At 40.2% G+C, this 26,335-nt stretch overlaps 1 protein-coding gene across 1 annotated transcript in view; it reads left to right on the top strand.

Annotated features, from left to right (window-relative positions):
* LIX1 (limb and CNS expressed 1) overlaps positions 1–18,121 on the top strand; it is a 33,433-nt gene extending 15,312 nt beyond the window's left edge. The window contains exons 3-6 of the mRNA XM_042822996.1: positions 5,861–6,001; positions 8,781–8,876; positions 17,124–17,201; positions 17,837–18,121. Of these exons, the coding sequence (XP_042678930.1) occupies positions 5,861–6,001; positions 8,781–8,876; positions 17,124–17,201; positions 17,837–18,121 (600 nt within the window). The remainder of the gene's footprint in view (positions 1–5,860; positions 6,002–8,780; positions 8,877–17,123; positions 17,202–17,836) is intronic.
* Positions 18,122–26,335: the final 8,214 nt, after the last annotated feature.

Genomic DNA, 26,335 nt, shown 5'->3' on the forward strand with positions numbered 1-26,335 from the left:
TTTTTTTTTTTTTTTTTTTTTTTTTTTTTTTTTCAGAAAAGGCAAGGAAGAAGTCACTAAAAACTAATTGCAAAGACAATGCTGTTTGTTACTCTATGGCCAGCCTGTGTACATATCCCTAATAACTGTCTGATGCTTACCACCAATCTGTCCTCTCTGTAAGGGCCAGTACAAAAGCACCTCAATATCACAAAATGCTTGTTCATTAGTGTGTAATGTGTAGATGTAATCCATTAGGATCTAGAACCAGACATAACTGCTGTTAATTGAAGTATTTTAACCAATTTGAATGACATGCACATGTCTTTCGGATTACAGTACTTTAGCCTCTCTGCTGAACAGAACAAAATAACAGTTTGGAAACTGAATGTTGCATTATGTGCTTTTGGGACATTAAGAGATTGGTTCTGTTCATGCTTTCAGGTAAATACCATTACAACAATATATTAATTAATTGCCAATGTCTTAATTTATAGTTATAAAGGCTCTCCATTTTCACATTGCTTAGAACTTTGTAGTTGTATTTACATCACTAAATAACAGCAAGTAACACAGCACAGTAAAACACTACAAATGTCTCTGCACAATTCTTCTCACAAATAATCCTTTCTCCTGTCTAAAGACACGCAGGTATGTGTTACGTGATATACTTCATGGCACTTCACAGTCCAAAAACCTATTAATTTACTTAAGCATTTTAAACACCTTCTTTTCCATTTTTGTTCTGGAATCACAAGCCATGACTGACCCTGTAAATTGCAATAATTTTCAGTTATGATAAAGGGACCAACATAAGGCCCATCTGATCAGCTTCTTGTTTCCCCTCTTGCTGAACTCAGGCATGAAACTGCTCCTGGCTTTAGCAGATGTTTTTGTTTTTAATTCCAGAAAGGAAATATGTAGAATACTTTGATTTTATAAATGCAGTGAAAAGTGCTTGCAAGTCAATCCCGGCTTTTATCTTTCTAAGTGAGATCATCTACAACAATGATGATCTCTTCACTTGAACAATGTGTTTGTAGCTAACCAAGGATAGAAGCACTGAAAAATCCCTGAATTGACAATTCAAATATCAAGTTATTATTTGCTCATATACATGCTGGCGTTTCCTTGCTACTGTTAGTCAAAGTATGCTTTATAAGAAATGGTAATATCTCTTATTAGACAATATAATATCGCTGGGAGCAAAAAACGATTATCAGATTTTGAGTGCATTAGAATGTTTTGAATCTGTAGTACTACAACATAAACATGTATATGAAATAAAAACTTTTTTTCCCACTCCAATAAAAGTTTAATTGATTAAATAGAAAGTCACTATCTAGTGAATATTCTCTTAGTTACGCCATAGACTACTGTGGTCACAACAATATTAATACTATCAAAACTGCTACAAGTTTTAAATTAGTACTACAGGTACTAATTTTACTAGAAGTAAAAAGAGCACAAGTTATTTCCTTCAATATTCAGCACTCAATACACAGCACAAATTCTGTCTGACTCGTTATGAGGCAGGGTGAACAATGGGAACGTTGCTTCTTGGTATATTGATAGAAGACAAAATAAAGCTGGGCAACAAAGAGGCTTGGTAATTGCATAAAGCACCAGTTTCCCACTCCAGCTCCAGGTTACAGCCTTCTCTAGAATATATATTTATAAAAGTGGATAATTAGTTAAATATTTCCTCTGTTTTCTTCAGTCCATGTGACGTTACTAGCTTAAAGACTCAGTTCAATCCTTGTTAAGCATTTTCACAAGGGCCAGAAGTCAACTGTTTAAAATCAAAAACATCAGTACTCTCTGATCTTACAGTAGATGTTTCTAGGTTGTATATAGTTGTGTACTATACAGCGATTATGGAGCAAAACAGAGCAGTTAGATGGTATCAAAAATTTGTAACCAAAGAATCGTAAAATGGTTTGGGTTGGAATGGACCTATAAGACACCTAGTTTCAAACCCCTGCTATAGGCAGGGACACCTCCCACTAGACCAGGCTGCTCAGAGCTCCATGCAACCTGGCCTTGAATGCTACCAAGGAGGAGGCATCCACAACCTCTCTGGGCAACCTGTTCCACCTTCAAAGTAAGGAATTTCTTTCTAATAACAAGTCTAAATCTGTCCTCTTCCAGTTTAAAACTATTTCTCCTTGTCCTGTCTCTACATGCCCTTATAAAAAGCTCCTCCCCAGTTTTCTTGTAGGCCCCCTTCAGGTACAGAAAGGCCGCTATAAAGGTCCACCTGGAGTCTTCTCCAGGCTGAAGAACGCAGCCCTCTTACTGTCCTCGCAGGAAGGTGCTCCAACCTCTGATCATCTTTGTGGCCGTCCTTTGCACCCTTCATGTCCTTGTGTTGGGGGCACCAGAACTGGACACAGCACAATGGGGTCTCAGTGAGCAGAGTTGAGGGACAGAATTACCCACGCTCCTCTTGATGCAAGCCAGAATACAGTCAGCCTTCTGGGCTGCAAGCACACTTTGCTGACTCATGTTGAATCTCATCAACTGACACCCTCAAATCCTTCTCCTCAGGGCTGCTTTCAAGCCATTCTCAGCAAGTAGAAACAGGCTATAATGAAATGTCTGTGCTTTTCCGACAGTTTAACCTACTGAGAACAAAGAGCTATCATCTCTAAGATAAAGAGCTAAGGTTTACTTTCCCTGTTTCCAGCATGTCTGTAAGAGCAGGATGAACCTTCTTCACTGTGCCTTGGATCAACACCTCCTCTTTCCTCTGGGGACGAAGAGTACAGCTTTGTTACCTTTTCCAGCTACAAACATCAAAACTGCTGAAATGCAGCATGTTGAAGAGAGGACGTGGCTACCAGTATTCCACGGTATATTGCACCACTACAGTGCAGCAGACATTGCCCTCTCTATCCCACTCAATGACCGTCAGAGACCTCTGCTGCAATTCCCAACACAAATTCAACTTCATGTAATACCAGACTTCTCTGTAAACCAGAGACAAAGATCCTATACCCTTAATTAATACCTTTGTCTTTTGAGAAACTACATCAAGATTGTGCCGTTTTAGTCATTTTTTCAAGATTGGGAGGAAAAAAATAAAGGGAAAAAACATCACAGAGAAAAGTCATATGTCAACACTTTAAAATATGATTTCCATTTATGTTCAAGTTTTTATGGCTTCCATTATATTTAGTTAAATGTTAAGAATCTCTCCCTTCTTCCAGATTTGTAAATCTCTTGATCTTTCAAAACTAACCATTTGCTTATAAATATATAAAGACTCTTTGATCTGCTGCTTTGCTGGTATTACTTAAAAATGAATGGTTTTCTTTTATCTCTCATTTTAACTGGATTTCATCTGCACAAAGATGGTTTAAATCCAAATTGTTTGGCTTGGTTTAGATTATAACATTTATTGCTGAAAGCACATAGAAATCTAAGTTCTTAGAATTTTACAGAACAAAATCACATGCAACTTGCAAAAGAATCTTTAAACATAATGAAGGAAAAATACACAGTGTTGAAACATTTGACCTGAGCAGCTTGAAAGGGATGTAAAAGGGTTAGATATTTTACATTTTCATAAAGACCCCAGCTTCTGAAAGAGCATGACAGGAAAAACTGAAATGAAATACAAACTTAATTTCATACTAAAAATCACATTTTTTGGAAGAAAAAAATTATTTAAAATGGCTTTTTAAAAGGTAGGGTAAATTGGTTTTTATAATGAAAAATGTTCTTCCTGATTAAAAGTTAAGCATTTTGTAATTTATTTACATATTTTAATGAAAATTACTTGTTTCAGAGAACTATGCTTCCATTTTCATTGCACGTCAAAAATCAGCAGTTTTCTTGATCACAACCAGTTACTATATTACTTAGAAGTCTCCCAGCGTATTTGCACTTGTTATCAAAATGCATAGAAACAACCTGGTAGAGTTAAACCAATTGTGCCAGATACTGAATAGCTTTAGGCCTGGAGAAGGAAATAAAAAAGACCATGGAAGAATCTGCAGATGCTGCTGTAAACGAACACGGAAAGTATGCATTTCACAGAGTGGCAGAATGACAGGGGTTGGAAGGGACCACAAGCGATCATTCTGTCATATCAGACATTGCAAACCAAGATGAATGACTAGCTAATGTACCAGTTAATGTAAGATAAATTCCTCAAGTGCGGCACAGCGTACTCGCCATGAAGAAAATTAGATGTTGAAATTCTAAATATGTTAATGTTTCTTGCTATCTGAAATGTACTCAGGCAATTTTAAAATTTGGTCTTCCTTCGTGTCTAGTGAAATTTTATTCAGCAAGTCTCTATTAAGATGGCTTTGTTCTTGGTAAGCCCTGGCAGGTTCTGACTTGCCCTGACATTTCACTCTGTGCAAAATGTAGGAGAGGAACACAGTGATGCACTGACTTGGTTGTATTCGTAACACTTCATTCTGTATTAAGAGAGTGGAAATCATATGTCAATTAGTTGTTTAGAAAGACTAGTATTTTTTATATAATTATTATTACAGTAAAATCTAATATTATTCTCATACCATTCCTTATAAATTACTGTGAGGTTCAGAGGCAGAGCCAAAAGAACGGACAAATCAAAGTTTGAGGATGATTGCTTTTCATTGTAGCATCACTGAATGGCCATAGCTGATTCAGCAGGTAGTGCACAGAACATCTGCTCTCTGTCTCTATCTTGATTGCCATGCTGTTAGCCAGATTTGAGATCTGAAAAGAGTTTCACCATTCAGGCAGGTTGACATAAATCTTTCAAGGCATTTTTTTAAGCCTTCTCAAAAGCTTGGGGTGCAGTTCATCTTCTAAGATCATATGGACTCCATTCATACATTCCATTCCCTGTAGTTGCTGAAGCTCAAGCATGGCTGGTGCTTTCGTCTCTACTTTTCACTGTCTGTGGCATACGACTGTGTCTTGTAAAAGCTGTGATAAGGTTAAAATCCTGAGCTTGATGTGGGGAATGTGGGTGAGCCCTGGTGACGTATGTAACATGGGAGGCAAGATAAGGTAAGTTTCCTGTGTTTAGACAAAACTAGAAGCATAACATTTTGTCCAGGTCATGCCATACAGCTCATGTTTAGGAATCTCCATTGCCTCCAAAGTGAGTAAAATCCTGATTTTATTAAAAATATGAGAGCATTTTTTGCTTGCTGAGAGCTAAGAAATTTTCATGCTCTATTACAAGACCAGATAAGTAGTCTTCAACTGAAACTTCTGAAGGCCAAAGTAAACGCACAGAGTAGACCCTCTGTTAGCTGTGAGAGGACAGCAGATGTCAGCACTGGAAGTTCATGCAGCTATGCAGCAAAGCAGGGCAAACAACTTTATTTTCAAGTTCCTCCTTTCCACTGTCCAGAGTCTCCACAAAATTCGTAGAATATTTGGTTCAAAAGAGGCATGGGATAGCATCACTGGGAAATCAGAGGTGTCACTCTACTTCTGGATGTTAAATTATGGTTGATTTTGAAGAAAAAAAAAAAAAAAAGATTTAGGATGCATTTTCACTGCAAAATATTTTGTAAACTTAATTCACTCCCAGCTTGGCTGTTGCTAGAAAGTATGCTAAGCAGCAAATTAATGTTTTGCAGTAACTATTAAAAAATCCAATTGAGGGTTACAAAAGTTAAAGAATTTTGATAAATTAATGTTTACTTAAACCAGTAATTTTTATGAAGATTTCTGGCAAAGCTACTTCCCAATTAAAATGTTGGTTCTCAGAAGTCAGATTTTATGATAAAAGCAATTATTAATAGTATAAATAATATATTTTAACTCTCATTTACTTTGAGAGGCAAAAAAACGCACGTAAGAAATGCAGTGGGAAATAAAGGTTTCATGTGAGACCTGTAAAACTGCTTATGTGCTTTTACAGAGCTGCTTAAGCAGAGCAGAGGCAAGGCGAGATGCTGCAAAAGTGGCTCTGATCAACTCTCTCTTCAATGAATTGCCCTGCCGCAGAATCACGAAGGAATTCATCATGGAAAGTATTCAGGAGGCTGTTTCTTCAACAAGTGTAAGTCAAAAAAATCAGGGGGGAATCATATGATCTTGTAGATAAAATGCCTGCTAACTATCAGTGAGCAAAAAGAGCACACGTGAATGGTATTAACGAATAGAAGATACAAGATTATGATTCTCTGCCAGTAGATTTTCCACCAGTTGACAAAAGTCAAGGTCTTACTGTTTTTTCACCTTTGTAGTAATAAAGATTATTGATTTTATTAAAATTACTAAATTAGGAATTAAAGCATCAGTTTTTTAAAGCTGTGTTAGTCCTTAAAGCTCACTGCAATTTTTAAATTTTTTTATTTTTTTTTAGTTTATACCTAGATAAAATATTTATAGTTCAGAACACTACTACATAGCAAATATCATTTCAGAATGCTCTAAATCCTTAGGAATGAAAGTACTGCTTTGCTAAAAGACATGTATTGTGAGTTAAGGAAAGTTTAATTGAATTTCTTTTCTGCTAGCAAAAGATATTTCTGATAAGAAGTGTGGAAGAGATTTTTTAAATTTTGGAAATATCACTATTTTCTTCTGGATTTCTTTTTAGATAATCTGTAGTGCTGTCCTGCTGAGTATACTCCCTTACAGGATATATTTGGGAAGGGATGTAGAAACAGATGAGCATAAAAAGGTCTAGTCTGTATCTGTTTTATAGATGAAAGAATGGTTTTCTTTTACAGTACTGAGAATTTTATACATTACAGAGGGACAAAAATCCATAAAAGTGAGGAAAAATAGAACATGGTTTATTTGTGTATGAAATTTAAAGGGAGTTTTTGACTTCAGTAATTTATCACTTTTATGGAAATTTTTGAGCTAAAAGGTTATATGCTTCACAGAGTTCTGCCTGGATTTCCTTAGGGATATTTAAAAGCCAGCATAAATATTTCAACAGCATTGTGTTAACGCTACAACATTCAAAAGCCATAAATTTTCTTTCAGTTCAGTGGAACCATATTGGGTAGAAATCTGTTTAACTTTCTGAAGTTGCCATTGAACACCTGGGGTTATGCAAAGGAATCTGTCCAAAATTATCTCACGTTCCTTTTTCTAGGTTTTCCCCTAAAAAGGAGCTTACAGGTTGCCCAGGGAAGTTGTGGACGCCCCATCCCTGGAAGCATTCAGGCAGGATGTGACTCTGGGCAGCCTGATCTGGTGGTTGGTGGCCCTGCACATAGCAGTGGGGTTGAAACTAGATGATCAGTGTGATCATTTTCAACCCTGGCCATTCTATCATTCTGTGATTCTATGAAAGTGACGAAAGTCAGCCCCTTCCTGTATCTGGGTAATTAATGCAGCTTTTGAATTCTACTGAAAAAGTGAATATAAAACTATGGATCGTATTATTAGCATGCCCATAGCTGCGCTTTATTGAGTGTACTCATTACTATGTGTACACTTTATGAGATGCAAAACCTGCACTGTCAGGTTTGTTGAACTAGGAGTAAGTGTTTCTTAAATACCTGGAACTAGACAGAATTGATTTAACTGAAGGAACGTTTTGTTGATTCATCTCAAGCAATTATGACTTCAGATGGATGAACACCACACAGAGATCAGGAGGTAGACTCTCCCATTGATAGTGCACTGGGACAGCAAAGATTAGGTAAAGAGAAGCAGGTCTTGACATAAAATTATTGTATGCTGCTGAGCTACTAACCACTGCCAGTTTATTTTAGAAGTGCTCAGGGGGTACTGCTCCAGTTCATAAGCCAAAACTTGCTTCAAAACTCTAGTCTGTCATTATAGTCCCATTACAGTCAATTTATATTGAAGCTGGAGAGTATTATATCTTTTTGACTTAGAAGAGATAAATAAGTCTGGGCAGAACAATAAAAAATTGCTTCCCCTTCTTGCCTTTCTCAGGTCATATTTCTTTCCATTCTTACACCTGAAAGATTTTGTTAGAGCTCCAGATCAAATAACTTTGCCTATATAATTTTCCTTTTTATAAAGAAATTGATAATTCCAGATTGCATTTTTCTCCATCTTCTTTACAATAGCAATTTTTTTTTTTTTTTTTTTTTTTTTTTGGGGGGGGGGGGGAAGGGGGGGGGTAGGGAACGGGGGGTATGGTTAGAAAATATCTCAAAGCATTTAATGAGCTCTGTAAAATTGTTTTCCTGGAACTTTCTCCTGCTCTATAAATCATCCTTCTCCTTTTCTGCTGGGCACAGGCAAGGGTCTTATTTCCTCTGCATTACAGTGTTGAGATATTTTGCAAAGTATCTGAGCTGTAGCAAGCACCAAGACAGAAAAACTGCACACAAATAATCAGTCTAGTGGCTGTGTGGATAGATACAGAGGAGCTCTTAAGAAGGTAATGTGAAAATCATACCTACAAGACCTACAAGGAAGTACATCAGTTAAACTGACTAAAAATGTATCAGCAGGAGAGTGATTTGAGAAATGTCAGTAGGAAGACCATGGGGGTATTAGCTAAGGAAGCCTTTTGAGTGCTAACTGCTTACTGCAAATCAAATACTAAAGCGCTTCTGGTTAATCCCACGTGTTTCCTCCTTTCAGCAATCAGTGTGTCACTAAGCACTTCAGCACTCCCATTTCACAATCAGATAGTATACTAAATATTGATAAAATGAGTAGTTTCTATGGTAATTGTGATTTTCAGAAACAGGCTCCCAGATTGTTTGCTGGGGAAAGAAATAGAGGGGCATTAAAAATGTCTTGGGTTAGCAGTATTAAGACATGTTATTGACTATAAAATATACAACCATAAATCAACTACTTCCTTTCTAATCACATTCTCTTGTTTCTTCCCAAAGGGTAACCTGAAGGATGCTGATGACCCCAGCACTAGTATTGGAGCTTATCATTACATGCTGGAGTCAAACATTGGAAAGACAATGCTGGAATTTCAGGTATAAGAAGTGGGTTCTACATTATTCACCTCTGAGTGAAGAAACTTAAAGACTAATTTCAAATAGAATTCATTGCATCTGAGGCATGCTGAGACCATAGAGCATGAGAGAAAACTGGATTTAGATCAAATCTGAATGTCCAAAGGTTAACTTCAAAACTGCACTACAGTAAGTCAAGTGTCAACAACATGTCTGCAGTATTAGCAAAGAGTAGTGTCCCTTCCAGCTGATTACATGCCCTGAAATATTATCTGCACAGTGCTGAGCCTAAAATTCATGTATGGTAATATGGCCTTTTTGATTCCATATCCTAATTAAAAATGTCACACTAAATCTACATTACTGGAGAAAATACTGTGATCACTGACCTTATACTGGGTTGGTACATCCTGACAAGTGAGCACTTGACTTCCTACACTGGTATTCAAAAGAAAATCTGAAAGTACTGTACTGAACATGAGTGAATGAATTGCCACACACTGTCTAACGTAATATGTTGAAGGTCAAATATTCTTGTAATGACAGTCATTTCAAAGGTGTGGTGACCAGTTCTGGCCCTCTGTCAGAACCTTTCTAAAAATTAATTCCAGTTGAAAGAAGTTTGATTCAACACTTCAGAACTCATATTCTGAACTACTAACAAAATCTCCAATGCTTTATTACAGCTGTCTACATTACCAAATTATGTGTAAAACCTTCATGCACAATTATTTAATCTAGGCACCAAAGTAGACCCACATATTTTTGAGTTTATTTTTCTTACATTTGACTAAGTGTGAATTGATTGATGTGATGTCGTATAGACTTCAACTGCCTACAATATGCTGTAGGGTTTTGATTTTTATTGGTGAATAGCACAAGTTAACTGGGCATAAGTGCTGTATGTTATGAGTACCATTCTGCTTCATCTTCTGAGTGCAATCAAGGTGCAGTTGTGTGTAGGTTTCAGATGTGTGAAGTAGGGAACAAATTCAGGAAAATAGTCTGAATATTTCTAGAGCATGCCTTTTTTGAACTGCATGTTTCCAGAAGCCTACATGTTTTGGCTGAGCTGTAAGTAGCACCTCAAAGTGGCACATCTAACAAAGAGTGAGAAAAGTGTCATCAGGGAAAAGCTGCCCTATTTACTTAATGTCATAGGTAATGTCAGAGTATCTATGATATTTACTTAATGTCATAGATACTGCACTCAAGATGATAAACTTTCAGGAGACTTGCTGGGGCCAAAGTTATGTAATTCTGAAGTCTGATCTTATGCCTTCTTCTCTCAAGATGCACTTCATCCAGGGATGGAATTTCAGAAACGACCATCTTTAAAGATGCTTTGGGGACTTTGCATTTTGGGCTTGTATGTTGATTTATTTTGTTTTTGTTTCCTGAGGTAAAGAAAAGGGAATGAGTAAAGAGATAGATGTAAAGAACTGAATATTTAGGTCAGATCTTGGGTTAAACAGTACTTGTTCATAATGACATAATGAATTTTCTTGCACAAAATCTTTACATGTAGTAAAAAAAGAAGTTATTTTCATTAATTGTGAGAAATAATTCAAATAATTTTTTGGAGGCCGGATCTCTTGTGAAAAAGTTTTGATTCGTGATTACAGTGGCCGGCATTCTGCAAGCCAGCGTGCCTGCTGTAAGAAAAACAAGCTCTTCTATCTCCTAGATCTCAACACTGAGTTCCTCCCCTGCTGCCAGGTTCACATTCTTCATGCACAATCCTTGGTAGTTGACAAATTCCATCTGTCTTTGTTTCTCCAAGTAAGCGGAATTCATGAAATAGTGACCAGGCCAGTACCTTCTGCCATATGTCTTGCCAGATAAGTTTGTCTCTTATTGCAGAGTCCTGGGTGCAGATGTATGTCTTACAGTCCTTATCTTTGGTCATTCCTAACTCACCCCCACAATCTCCCCAAGGGAGGAGCGCACACAAATTAACATGCCAGCCACACTCTCCATTTATCTGTCCACAGACAGAAAATTATCTTGTATCACAGGTTCTGAGGTATGTCCCTTGGGTGCAACATTCTATTACTTATGCAAAAATCATACATCATTTCCCACACCATCAAATTATGATCCTTACTATGAATGAAGTACAGCTGTATTCAAGACATTAGGTCAACACCACCAGGTATACTGCTCCTGGTGTCTCGGTCTGAAATGTGAGATTGTGCAGAGTTAATTTGTGTGCTCTTACTTTCTTTACAAGACCACTTCCTCTGTCTACTAACTATGTCCATCTCAAGTGTACATAAAATTCATTGTAATACAAGCAGTCTCCTGCATAAGCAAAAACTAATAATGTAGCCAAGTTTATAAAAGAATCATAGAATCATAAAATTACTCAGGTTGGAAGGGACCTCAAGGATCATCAAGTCCAACTGCAGCCTAACCATAGTACCCTAACTGTAACAACTCTCTGCTAAATCATATCTCTGAGCACCACATCCAAACGGCTCTTAAACACATCCAGGGACGGTGACTCAACCACCTCCCTGAGGAGCCTATTCCAATGTTTAACCACCCCTTCTATAAAGAAGTGTTTCCTAACATGCAACCTAAACTTACCTTGGTGCAACTTGAGGCCATTTCCCTTTGTCTTGTCACCTGTCACCAATGAGAAGAGACCAACCCTGCTCTCACTATAAGCGCCTTTCAGGTACTGGAAAAGAGTAATAAGGTCTCCCCTCAGCCACCTCTTCCCCAGACTAAACACCCCCAGCTCCCTCAGCCTCTCCTCATAGGGCTGATTTTCCAAGCCCTTCACAAGCCTTGTTGCCCTTCTCTGGACCAGCTCCAGTACCTCCATGTCCTTTCTGTACTGAGGTGCCCAAAACTGAACACAGTACTCAAGGTGAGGCCTCACCAGTGCTGAGTACAGAGGCAGGATGACTTCTCTAGTCCTGCTCACCACACCATTTCTGATGACATTCTGATGAAGCCAGGATGACATTGGCTTTCTTGGCCACCAGGGCACACTGCTGGCTCATGTTCAGCTAACTGTCCATCAGAACACCAAGGTCCATTTCCATCAGGCAGCCTTCCAGCCACACCTCCCCAAGCCTGTAGGGTTGCCTGGGGTTGTTGTGACCAAAATGCAGGACCCGACACTTGGCCCTATTGAAACTCATGCCGTTAACCTTGACCCATTGATCCAGTCTGTCCAGGTCTCTCTGCAGTGCCCGTCTCCCCTCTGGCAGATCAGCACTCCCTCCCAGCTTGGTGTCATCTGCAAACTTACTGAGGGTGCACTGAATCCTCTCATCAATGAAGATGTTAAACAGAAGTGGCCGCAGTACTGAGTCTTGGGGGACACCGCTCGTGACCGGCCACCAGCTAAATCCAACTCCATTGACCACGACTCTTTGGGCCCACCATCCAGCCAGTGCTTCACCCAGTGGAGCGTACACCCATTCAAACCATGGGCAGCCAGCTTCTCCATGAGAATGTTATGGGGGACAGTGTCAAAAGCCTTACTGAAGTCCAGGTAGACCACATCGACAGCCTGACCCTCATCCACTAAGCAGATTACCTTGTCATAGAATAAAATCAGGTTTGTCAGACAGGATCTACCATTCGTAAACCCATGCTGACTGGGGTTGGACCTTTAATTGGTCCATGATGGCTCCCAAGATTATTCGTTCTGTAATCTTCTCGGGCACCGAGGTGAGACTGATAGGCCTGTAGCTACCAGGATCATCTTTCCAGCCCTTTTAGAAGATGGGCTTCACATTTGCCAGTTTCCAATCCACCGGGACATCCCCGGTTAGCCAGGACTGCCGAAAAATGATGGAGAGTGGCTTGGCATTCACATCTGTCAACTCCCTCAGCACTCTAGGGTGCATCTGGTCCCACGGACGTGTGAGCATCCAGCTTTTGCAGAAGGTCCAAATCTATCTTGTCACGGATCATGAAGGGCTTATTCTGTTCCCCATCCCTATCTACCAGCGCAAGGGGCTGTGTTCCCAGGGAATAACAAGTCTTACTATTAATGACTGAGGCAAAGAAGTCATTAAGTACCTCAGCCTTTTCAGTGTCCTTGGTGACCAGGTTGCTCTCGGCATCCAACAAGGGATGGAGAATCTCCCTAGCCTTCCTTTTGCTATTAATGTGTTTATAAAAGCGTTTACTGTTTTCCTTTTCCTTAGTGGCCAAGCTCAGTTCTAACTGCGCTTTGGCTTTTCTAATTTTCTCCCTGCACAGCTTCACTACATACCTGTAATCATCATAAGAGGCTTGCCCACTCTTCCAGAGACCATAAACTTTCCTTTTGTTCTTGAGTTTCAGCTGAAGGTCTCTGTTCAGCCAGCCTGGCCTCCTTGCCCATCGGCTCGTCTTCCGTGACATGGGGATGGTCAGGTGCTGCACCTTTAAAACAATTTCCTTAAAATATTCCCAGACTTCCTGGGCTCCCACGCTCTCCAAAACTAACTTCCAAGGGACCCTCTCAAACATGGTCCTAAAGAGGTTGAAGTCCGCCCTCCAGAAGTCCAAGGTGGCAGTTCTGCTGACTCCCCTCCATTGTTCAACAAGGATACAGAAATCTAGCATCTCACATGATCACTTTGCCCCAGACAGTCTCCAACCTTTACATCCCCCGCCAGACCTTTTCTGTTAACAAACAGCAGGTCCAGGATATTGCTTCCTCTCATCGGCTCCCTCACCAGCTGTGTCAGCAAGTTATCTCCCACACACTTTAGGAACCTCCAGGACTTTCCCTGTCATCTGTTCCAGCAGATGTCTGGGAAGTTGAAGTCCCCCACCAGAACAAGGGGGAGTGACCTAGAGACCTCACCCAACTGTTTATAGAGCATCTCGTCCACCTCTTCATCCTGGGTGGGTGGCCTGTAGCAGACTCCCACAATAATGTCAGTCTTGTTGGCCTTTGGTTTTATTCTGATCCATATGCTCTCAACATCAACATCATCAACATTATTAATTTCCACACATTCGTAGTCTTTTTTAACATAGAGAGCTACACCACCACCTTTCCTACCCGGCGTGTCTCTTTTGAAAAGCCAGTAGCCCTCCATCACTGCATTCCAGCTGTGGGAGTCGTTCCACCAAATTTCCGTGATGGCAACTATATCATAACTTTCTGAACACACAACGGCCTCCAGTTCCTCTTGTTTATTACCCATGCTGCATGCATTAGTATAAAGACACCTGAGCTTGGTCTCCTTGCAAGTGGCAGTAACCCTGGTACCCTCATGACCACACTCAGGTGTTTCCACAGCCACCAGCGTCACACCTGCCCTTGTGTTCTTCCTACAAAGGGGTGAGTCATCCTCCTCTTCCACCAAGGCACAAGACCATGGAGTCTTACAAGCGCATCCTTCTCCTGCAAGCACAGGAACGTTACATTCAGGCTCTGTATTAGTGACCCCAGTTACACCCCTACCCCCCTTCGTACCTAGTTTAAAGCCCTCTGAAGGAACCTAGCCAACTCCTGTCCAAAGACCCCTCTCAACCAGTGGGAGAAGCTACTCCTATCAGCCACTAGCTGGCTCAGTCTTATGTAAACAGAGCCAAGGTCAAAAAACCCAAACCCCTGCCAGGCACACCAAGCTCTGAGCCAGGTATTAATCCATTGGCCCATTATATCGAGTCCCTCATTATTCCCTATAGCTGGAGGGATAGAGGAGAACACAACTTGTGCTCCTGAACCCTTTACCTGTCTCCCCAAGGCTCTGAAATCCTTTTTCAGCGTCCTTAGGGAAGTTCTGCCTAAATCATCACTAACAACCTGAAACAACAGCAAGGGATAGTAATGAGTGGGCTGGACTAGGGAAGGAAGTGTCTTCCTCGTGTCTTTAACCCAGGCTCCTGGGAGGCAGCAGACCTCCCTGTGTAGAGGGTTTGGTCTACATATTGGCCCTTCTGTTCCCTTCAGCAGAGTGTCACCAATAACAATGACCTGTCATTTTTTCCTAGTCAATGAAGTTTTAATGCTAGGCAAAGACTGGTCAGACTTGGGGTGCACCACCAACTGGGGAGAGCCATCATCACCACCACTGTCCAGTTGACCCTGAAGAGCACTGAAACTGTTTCACAGGGGCAAATGGGGGGGGCTGGGGACTCACCGGGATGGCACACCTGCATCACTGAGCAGGGGCCTTATGCCATTGCCCTACATCCCGCAATTCTTTGCCGTTGTTCCTGGGGGATGGAGCAGATAGTGGGATCACTGCAGCAGGAGCACTGTCTGCGTGTAGGTTCCCCTCTATCACCTGTTTGCAAGGTGGCATGGGGTTTACTTATTTCATGCAGAGCCTCATCTGGATGCTGAGATCTAGGGGCTGATAGAGTTTGGTACCAGCAATCAATCTCCCTCTCACATTCCTTAATGCTCCTCAGCCTCTCCGCCTTATCGTGCAGGTTGGCCACAAAGCTGAGTAAGTAATTTACCTGGTCGCATCGTACATAATCTCTGCCTCCTTCACCTAGCACTGCAAGGGCCTGTAGTGCCAGGCTCTGGCACTCACTACAACCAGAGGACTGCACACCAGCATCTTGGTTTGGGATCTGTCTGAGTACCCTCATTGTTCTTGGCAGCAGCCTTCCTTTCGTATGTGTGTGGGGCGCCAGTCTGGGTCTCCACAGTCTTCTTGGCTGCCGCCAAGGTTCAAGGAAAGGACTGAAATGTAGGAATAATTGTCAAGGTACCAGACAAGAAGAATAATTTGTACAGCCCATGTAAGCTCTACGTTTTCTATCTAATGTAAGGTAGATAATTTTAACAGTTCTATCACTGAACCCTTTTGTCCTATCTTCTGTTTTGTCAGAAGACCACCAATCATCAAACTAAATCCAAAAATCCAGTTACAAGCCAATGCTTTTGGTCACATCAAAAGCAGTAAATGAACATGAGAAAAAACAGACTAAGATTAACTCTTCATTCTGCCCAGTTTATGGTTAGCATTTGAAAGAGAATCACTGGTGATGAAAATAATCCTTGTATGCTACCAAGTTAGTCTTTATCTTTCTCTCTCCATCTCTAATTTAATTTGTAACGTGTTGGGAGCTCTCAATAACACTGGGGCAGTGATTCAGTATCAGGGTAGGTACTCATTACCATGAGCAATGGTCAGGATTGACACATGTATATATATATTCTTCCTTAAGGTTTACTTTTCCTTTTACCATTCCCCTACTTTCCATTAGCACCCACTGTAAATCTCCACAGGGTCTTGATATTATCAAAATAGGGCAATGCTAGCAATATGTTTGTTTTGGAACAAGTAATTTTAGAAGTATTAAATCTTTACAATGAGAAATCCAATTCCATCTAACCTAGCTCTATTCAATATAGCAGATATAATGACAACCCTCTCAGGGATCTCATTCAGTTCTTCTGTGCATAGCCTTGTTTAATAGCACCAGCTGGCCCATTAAACTGCATAAACTGTGTTTCAGGTGAAGCATTTGTTTTGTGTATTTACTGTGAAATAGCCATTTTGTTTCAGAAAAAGACCAAAATGCCTGGAGGTTAACAGCCTCACCTCATGTAAAGAAAAACGAATACATGGATAACAATTTTGTTTAAGGCTACTGGATGTCTGCCATGAAATAAAAATCCCATCAGAAAAGTGATCAGTTAGATAGCAAATCTCTTCCTTTGTGTGTGTGTGTGTGAAAATTTATTTGATGGCATTCTTTCTGTGATAGTCATCTATCTCAATTCAAAGTTTGGAAATTACCAAAACTAACAGAACGGTGATTTGGGGCAAGATCTAAGGTTAATTTTAAGTATCATTGATACTTCACCAGATTAAATGTTATTTTGCAATGATTATGGGGACGTGACACAATGAAAGTTAGAAAGTAAATTAAACTGCCTTACTTCAATGTGCAGAAAATAGAAAATAAAATACTCAACACGGTGATCAAGAGTTTGCCATATTTTTAACGCTGGTGTCTGATAGCTAAAAAGCTCTAAATACGCAAGCACTATGACTAAAAACAAGGTTGTAGTAGTCACCTAGAAGTAAGTAAAAGCTCCGACTGAGGGACTTAGAATATCAATATTTTACAGTACTCTATTTGCTTCAAAAGAGGAAACACTAGCTTTTAGCTACCCGTAAGTCTTTCATTATAACTTTCATTATAACTAACACAAGGAGTTTGGATTAATTTTCCTTTGTCTCATCAACTTTAAACATAAAATCTGCTCTTTTTTTTTTTTTTTTTTTCTGTTAAGTACTGTGTTTTTTGATTATTTCAATGTGTAATCACATTTTGCAGGAGCTGATGATTGTCTTTCAGCTTCTGCATTGGAATGGAAGCCTTAAAGCCCTACGGAAAACAAAGTGCTCCCGGCAGGTAGGACAAGCCATTAAAAAGTTGACTGAGTAGTTAAATGTGTGAGGTTAAAATACGCAAGTTACTATTAGTAGTAGTACTTTTAATTTCTGAGTTAATGTATTTGTCCTTTATTTTGATTTATACAAGATTTAGAAAAGTTAATTTTTAAAATACTGTGTATTTTCTGTATTTGTCCCTTGATATCACTGCAAGAAAACCTTGGACTATTTCTCATTTTTATCTATCAACAGGCAGAAAATTCATTTGAGATAAATTGCAACCCTAACAGATTTTATCTTCTATTTTGGGTCAAAACTTGAAAATGCAATACGTTGAAAAACTTCAAAATATTTTTAACTTGTGAAATTAAGTTGTGTATTATGTTACAACCTACAAAAGAATTACACATTTTGAGTTTTCCAAAGGGAAGAGAATAACTTTCACTGTTTAAAATGCTAGCTCTTTTCAAGAGAAATAAGCATATGTAGATTTAGTTCTATCTTTTAGTGATCTACAGCTTTTGAAAGAGCATTACAGAGGATTGCTGTATAATTTTTGTGCAAAGTTGGATGATTCTCACTGTTGTTTGTCTGTCTATTTAAAGTAGATTTGTTACTAAGTTCCATGTCTGTTGTTATTTCCCTGGATGGTAGGAAGTAATTTCCTACTACTCCCAGTGTTCCTTAGATGAAAAGATGAGAAGTCACATGGCCCTGGACTGGATTACGAAGGAGAAAGAATCTCCAGGAATTATTTCCCAAGAGCTGCAAGTGGCACTGAGGGAACTGGAAGAAGTCAGGAAAGCTGGGCATGAACTGAGGTTCTACAAAGAAAAGAAAGAAATACTGAGCTTAGCACTGAGTCAGATCTACAGTGATCAAGTTACCACTTCCTCATGGGAAGATCAAATGAGCTTGGCCCTACATGGCTACCGCTAAATTTGAAGATGTTTTAACATGCCAGGCTAGGTTAAAAATACTCTCCATGTAAGTTGTTAGCTTTCTTTTCCATAGATGTTTTAATTTCTGTATCTAAAAGCACTTTTTTTTCTTTTTTCTTTTTTAATTATTATTTTTATTTCAGTGGCTAGAAAAATTCTTCAGGTCAAGCTAAAGCTGCCATGAAACATTTGATGTAGCACTGGTACTAAAGTATGTGTGAAACCTAAATGGAGACAAAGCACAAAAGCTTTTATGGTACTCTGAAGATTGAACTTGATATGGTAACCTGGATTTTGTTTTCCACATGAAGACTACATCTTCTCTGTTGAAGACATAAAAATTGTCTTTACAAACTTACAAACTGCCAGCAGTAAAAGACAAAAAGGGTAGTTCATGCCTGCACTGGTGCTTGGTTACTCCCAGACTTCTTCACAGCATGTGTTTCCTCCTATCAGGTGCTACTGCTGAAGTTCATTGTGTTTTTCAAAGGGTATAAAGAACCTTTCAAGCAAAAAAAACCCTACAGCGTTAAACAAGTTGTCCAGATTCAAGGTGCCTTACCTCTGTTGCAGCCAACAAGATTTCACAAATCTATGGGAACATAAGGATGAGCAGAAGTTATTCACTGGCCATCGGTATGGCTGTGTGATAAAAGTCTTCTAGTTAGACTTCATATACCTTTGCTTGCACTTCAGCAAATGCCTACTGAGGTTCAAGATCTTTCCTTTTCTCTTGCTGACTATCAGCACAATTCCACTACCAGAAGATACTGTAAAGCAAAGTAGGCAGCATAAGTCTGATGAGTCACACACTCATAATAACCGGCATGCCATTTTAGCTGAATATGACAGCAGGAAGGTGTTAAGATGCTGGTCAGTGAACTTGAACACATGTCTCCATAGTTCTGTTTCCTGGTAATTTCTGCCAGAAGAATGGACATTTAGCATAGCTGTAGTTTAAATCAACTCAGTAACCTCAGTAGTATCTCTTGGCATAAGTACAATTTGCTTTAAACATAATGTATTTCTACATGAGAGAGACACAGTTCAGTTGGAGGAAAAGCAGCCTGGGGAAAATTCATTTTCATTCCTTAAGAAATGGATACCCAACAGTGTCACACATCTCATATAAAAAAGACAGGAGAATAGGTCAGCAGTAATAACAATGTTGCAAAACCATGCACACCACTGCTAGACAGTGTGGGACACAGCCTTACTGCAGGGACAGACAACTGTGACCTGTAAAGATTCTTGTACTGTATAGGGAAAGTTGTGGGATAGCTGTAAAGTATAGATGTTCATACAGGGAGAACCAAGCTGCCCTTAGAGCTTAGCTATAGCAAGCACAGTGATTTGAAGAATTAATTACACAAAGTATTCTCTTAATGCTTGCTTGCAACACCACAGTAGCTTTTAGATGTTGTGGATGATAAGTGGGATGTAGAATTGTAGAAAGAGAGATACATTGTAAGACTGTTCTGCTTTAACAAGGCAGAAGAAACAACAGACAAAACCGCGCCTGTTTAGTGGAGTCCTTATAAGCCACACATACCAGGCAGAATTTGCCTAAAATTGTGACAGACTGCATCAAGACATTCTCCTTTGTCTTCTTACCTGTGTGTGAAGAGACTTTTCCAATTGCCTTTGCATTCCACAGTAATCTTTGGGACAAAAGGAATATTTGGAGGAAGTAAACAACATACCCTAAGGACAGTGACATTGAAGATGGCCAAATAAGGCCATACCTGTTAGTCAGTCATTGGGCGTGGATAGGATAATGAATTTGGGAGTGTAAGGGATATGTAATTCAGGTGGAGCATACTTGGAGAGCTACCTGATGCTATCCCAGCACTGCCAATAAAGAATACCTTGCTTAATCATAACAAAACTTTGCTGTTAAGTTTCTACACATCCATTTCTTCCAATCAGCAGCTTGAAAAGAAAAATAAGTAGCACAGAATTTTGGAAAGCTGTGGTGAGATTGTAAATGAAGAACAACAGCTGTGGGTTTGTCATCTTTTCTCTTTTTTTTCTTTTTTTCTTCCTTTTTTTTTTTTTTTTTTTTTTTTTTTTTTTAATTCTTATCTGCTGAATGTGAAATTTCCAAGGGAAAAAAAAGAGTGCAGCTTCCCCTTCAGCATTCTGACATCTCAGCTTGAACTAATAGTGGCATGGACTTTACAAGTCTCGAATTCTTTAAGCTCACTGAAAAAGGAAGTATTTCAGTTCATTGTAAAAAATCAACAAATCCCATGAGCTTTCTTGTCTTGAAAAAATATGATTATGTGAAATGGAAAATGGATGGGACAAAAGTGAGATCTTGAGGGACAAAAGTGAGATCTTGAGCAATACACAAGGTTGGAGAAAAGTCTCATTTTTTATCTCCTTTCAGGTGCTCATTTGAAAACTGTACAAAATTGTATGGCTCTATTACTCAAAAATATGTTTTCTTAACAGAAAGAGTAAATTTTGCCTAGCTTTTAATGTTTTGTTTTCTTTCAGGGCATTTCATATGTATAACTATAAAGTGAAAGTAATTTTCACACTGCATCAATAGATTGTACACATTCCCTTGTGCATTTAGGTTGTGTAATGTAGGCAATATTTTGCGTCCCATCAACATAGTATGTAAGCTGTTTAAAACAGTAGGTTGTAGAAATAGTAATGGAAAAACTTGGATTGCTTTGATTTTTGTTTGTTGATCAGATGGAGAAATAAACAATCACACTCCTGTGGATTGATTTCAACATTCAAGCTTCATTTTTTGTGTTAGTAGCTACTTCAGTTCTAAGGATTTGTGCAGAAATGAGTACTTCAAAGCACAAAGAAAAGTGGAGACCCCATTCTAGATCTCCGCATTCTTTGAGCTGATGGGAAGACACAAAAGAGAGGTTAGCTTTGAAAGGACACATTTCACTTAGCATTAACAAGTGCTGCCCACTTTCCCACTTAGCTTTTCTTCTTACCCCACTCCTGTCTCTCCTTATCATATTTTAACCTTACCGTCTTGCTTGTTGTCAAATACATTCCTCTGGATTACATGCTTTGTATGCTGTTCCTCCCATTGTGAGAAAGGACGGTGCCAATGCTGCCACTGCAGCCAAATACCTAGTCACTTTTGCATAGGAACTTTGTGTTGTAGCCTTACCAGCCTACCTTGGATATCAGTACTGTTTATGTCTCCTGTTAAATGCTGAAATATGTTATTGCCTACCCACAGCACAGGCAGAGTCTGACTTCATTGTTTATCTCCTCCTTGTATTTCAAACATCACTTTGATGTTGGACACAAGAGATACATAGATGCCCATAATTTCTGCAAGTAACTATGTGTGGACAGAATCTATCAGACTGCATTTATGTAACACAATACACCAAATCAACACATGCTGGGAAAATGTATAGTCCTTTTACCGTGCAACCACAGCTTTCTTTCAGAGGAACACTTGAGTAAATGGTCCTTTAAAGCTTCATAGAAAGCAATACCCTTTCAGGGGAGCTGTGAAGCAAAGGCAACTGTAGTTTATAATAAGAAACCTCTGAAATGCTGCCTCTTTTGCCCTTTAGCCTGAACTTATCAGCCTGAGGAGAGAATATCTCAGCTATTTCCACCACAGTGGATTGAATTTGCATCGGGAGACTTAATGTTCTGAACAGAATGAATTGTGTCCAGGTAATTCGGAAGCAATGATAATAGCTGTTCGATAGATAATGTGGCAGACTGGGAGAGCAAGAGCCCTTTGACCACACTTCTGTCAGGAGAATTGTATCATTTAGCTGAGAGTAAAATTAGCAGAGAAAGCTCTCCAAGCAGGTTGTTACACTATATTTTTGTGAAAATATTCAGTGCATTTTTGCTTTCACGCTGTTAAAGGGAAGCTTAAGGAAGCTCTGTTTTGACATGAGCCACTTCATCCTTGGTATTGCTGTTCTCATATGTATTAAAAACTGGATTTTCAGGATCCAAAACAAGAAGCCTCAGAAAGGATAAAGAAAATTGGTGTAAAGCTATTGCTCGTAATGAAGTGCCAGCAGTTTACTGTGTCTTAAAACTTTTGTATATCTTTTGTATATGTATCAATCAGTGCACTAAAGCATAACTGTGATAAAAACAAATGCACTGAACGTAAGAATCTATCAAGCTTTGACAGCAGAGGTTCCAAAAACATACAGCAGGCTTTTGCTGCCTCTATTCAGGTGGATGTTCATTCATGTCACCTACAATTGTTTCCGTTTTCTAAAAACTGATGATCACACCTCAGTTAAACCATAACTCTGGGCAAATGTGAAAATGCACATGCACACTCATTGAACATCAAGCACCTGATCACCTGTTCCTCCTGGTGTTAGAATCATTAGTTTAATCACTTTTTTTTTTTTTCTTGAGGTCTATAATTTGTTTTCTGTTGGACAAGATATCTCCTGGTTTAAATAAACAATTGGGTGGAGAAAGGTATCTCACAATTATTTATACTCTCTTTATATATACTTAGTGTATTGATCTTTCAATTGTAGCTGAGCTTTACAGTTAACATACTAGGCCAAATTCTTCTCCCTCATGTGCAAGTGCACAACTTGCACAAAATGCAAGATATCACACATACAATTTTACCTTAGCCCTTCAAACACATGTTTTGCTTTCATTCACAATTCCATAGCTTTGAGTTCCTATATGACACTGCCTGTGCTCTGCCCCAGTAAGGCCCCATCTGCAGTTCTGTGTCCAGGCCTGAGGCCCCGAATACAGGAAAGACATGGAGCTGTCGGAGAGTATCCAGTGGAGGCCACAAGAGGATCAGAGGGCTGGCGCACTTCTGTGAACAACAGAACATCTTTGTCTCCAAATTGGGAAGATATGGATTTGACGGGTGGACTGTTTGATAAATGTTTGATAAATGCTGGTTGCAGGATCAAGACAAGAGAGTGGTGGTCAATAGCTCAATGTATGCAGATTGGTGACAAGTGCTGTCATACAGGGGTTAGCACTGGGACTTATACTCTTTAATATCTTTATCAGTGACATGGACAGCAGGGTCTAGTGCACCCTCAGCACATTTGCTGATGACACCAAATTGTGGGGTGCAGCTGATACACCGAAGGGAAGGGGTGCCATTTAAACGTACCTAGACAGGCTTGACTAGTGGGTCCAAGTGAACCTCATAAGGCTCAACAAATACAAATGCAAAGTCTTGTGCCTGACTCAGGACAACCTCCATTACTAATACAAATTGGGGCATGAAAGGATTGAGAGCAACCGTGCTGAAAAAGACCTGGGGTAATGATGGATGGCAAGCTGGACAAGAGCTGGCAATGTGCCCTTGTGGCCCAGAAAGCCAATTTTATTCTGGGCTGCATCAAAAGTTGCATGATCAGCATGCTGAGGGAGGTGATCCTGCCCCTCTGCTCTGCACTGGTGAGGCCTCACCTGGAGTGTGTCCAGATGTGGAGCCCTCAGTACAGGAGAGACGTGGAGCTGTTGGAGCACAAAAATGATGCATGGAGTGAAACATCTCTCCTATGAGGACAGGCTCAGAGAGCTGGGACTGTTTGGCCTGGAGAAGATAAGGCTGTGATAATAGCAATCTTTCAGTATCTAAAGGGAAGCAACAGAAATAAACAAACTCTTTAGCAGGGTCTGTGGCAACAGAACAAGAAGAAATGGCTTCAAGCTCAGGGAGGGTAGATTTAGGTTAGATATAAGGAAAAATCATTTTACAATGAGAGTGGTAAGGCACTGGAACAGGTTATCTAGCGCTGTGCTGGATGCCCTGCCCCTGGAGACTTTCAAGGGGAGGCTGAATAAGGCCCTGGGCAACTTGATCTAGCTGTGATGTCCCTGTTCATTGCAGGGAAGTTGGACTAGATGGCCCTCAGAGGTGCAGTCCAATTCTAAGAATTCTATGATTCTGTACAACCATCCTTACATCTTTTTCCTGCTGACAAATCTATCCTAACTAGATTCAGCTTGATATTCCTGAAATTTCTTAGTCTCTCTCAAGCAGTTGTACTGGAGGATATTGCTGTACCTCAGAATTGCTACCTAATCTCTCAGCTTCACAATCACTAGGTGATACAAACACAAGTCCCTCAGCAATTCCATTTAAGCCTCTGATCACATTATTTATTCTTTAGCCTTCTTCCATGGAAGACTGGTGCTAAATCAGTGTGACATCACTAGCTCAACAGAGTGGTCTCATTGAAGCCTTACTAGTACAGAGCAGTTACTGTCTGTGTTTAGTCTGTAAGACTCCTGCACACGTGTCAGCTTAAGGATTGCTTAGCAAAAGGAATCTGTGGCTAGATGACACTATGTGTATATCAGTTGTACCATAGGTACCTCTAAATAGCGTAGTCAGTTCAATAACTGTAGTCACCAGTATGTCACAATTCACACTGCAGGTGAGGCAGGAGTCAAACATGCATCTTCGGATCTATACTTACCACTCTGAAGAAGGGTGCAAAGAGGTCAGAACCAAACATTTTTTGCTTGTGCTCAGTGAAAGGACAAGAGGCAATAGGAATAAATGAGAACACAGGAGGATACATGTGAGAAACGGAAAGCACTCCTCTACTGTGAGGGTGAATGTGCCTAGGCACAAGTTACCCAAAGGGGTTAAGGAGAGTACTACTTGCAGAAACTCAGAAGTCAGCTGAATAACCACATTTTGAAAGGTTCACAAGGAAGCTGAAGAACAAAATGAAGAGAGGCTATGGAAGATCCCTAAACTGCCAGCCAGGTCAGAGAGTCACAGGAAATCTCAACTAACCCTGAAGAGGAGAGCGTGCACATTTGAGGCCTCCAGCAGCACTGAAAAAAACAACATGGAGGGATTCCTTGTCACCTCAAACACTGCCCTTGATGAGAATCCCATCCAGTCTTCATCCGTACATGCTCCACTACCAAAAGAATAAGAAGCAGCCCAGGAAGAGCCAGGATAGCACTGACAGATGCTCAGGTGTAGAAGGAACAAATACATGGAAGGGGAAAGAATACAGAATAGAACCAAGAAGCAGTCAAACAGCAGGATAGGGCACCTTACGTGTCCTGGGGAAGTTACGTCCACCAGCATTGCACAGCGTACAGTCCCAGGAGCTGAGAGCAATGGCTTACAATGCAACTTGAGGGGCAGTCTGACAGAATGGCATCTGGTGCAGATGAAACAAAGGTGTGTCACCGAATTCTTCCATGTGGAAATAATGGCACCCGCTAACATTCAGCAACATTTGCTGCGTATCTGTGGAGACCACAAAGTGGACGTGAGCACAGTGAGGCAGTGGGTGGTGTGTTTCAGCAGTGCTGGCAGCAACAAAGTGCAGAGGTGTGTCTGTTCTGTGGAGCTGACGGGGATTATTTCTGTAAGGAGAACTCAGAACACCTACTGAACTTTGAGGAAAGAACACGGGCTCCGGACCACAAGGCACGTTGCTTAGTTGCAGTAATACTTGCTCATGAGCAAGTGCTGTAGGGAAAATTAAAACCCCATGAGAAGCAGTATTTTAGAGGTTTGCTTTAAGAAATGCTTCTTAACGAACTGCTTTTTCAATCAGCTAATTTTTGTGGGGAACTTTGTAAATCTCCACTTACATGTACATTCTGTGCTAATGCTGCACTCACAGGTTGTTTTGTACAGCCAGTAATGAGCGTGAGGCAGCTTAGCAAATGGCTGGTTAACAGCTACAGCCATGAAATTCACCAGCCTACGCTACGGCTTGATCACCACACAACTCCTCAAGAAGGCAATGCACTATTCCGTTTGCAATGGGCAGGGGGCGGTAGGTGGTGCTAGATGTGCGTAGGAAAGGCTTTGGAAATGGCATTCAGCTTCACCCTGCAAGAAACACATGCACCACAAAATCATAATAAATGCCATGTAAGCCTTCGGTTCCATGAGAGCTTCACAGAGAGGCCCACAGTGTGTCTGGACGTCTGCTACAGGATGTTTCTGGAGTAAAACAGCCTCAGAGGCAGCCTTTGTCCAAGCACTGAGGTTGACATTGTTTCTCTGGCACCTCTGTAAGGCCACTTTGAGGCACGGACTCAGGAGAGGTAGCTAAAGAGGAAGCGTACAAAAGCACAGGACTATGACACGGATGTTCAGGCCTTTGGAGACAGAAAACTGTATCCACGAATTTATTTCTAAGGAGAAAATTGTGTCTTTTTTCCCTTTCCTGTCAGTTTTCTAAACCATTCTCTTACCACGGTGATGACGGTC

Source organism: Centrocercus urophasianus, unplaced genomic scaffold, assembly GCF_019232065.1.
Source record: "Centrocercus urophasianus isolate 14NV4802_14NV808 unplaced genomic scaffold, USGS_Curo_1.0 seq_21, whole genome shotgun sequence".
NCBI classification, from domain to species: Eukaryota; Metazoa; Chordata; class Aves; order Galliformes; family Phasianidae; genus Centrocercus; species Centrocercus urophasianus.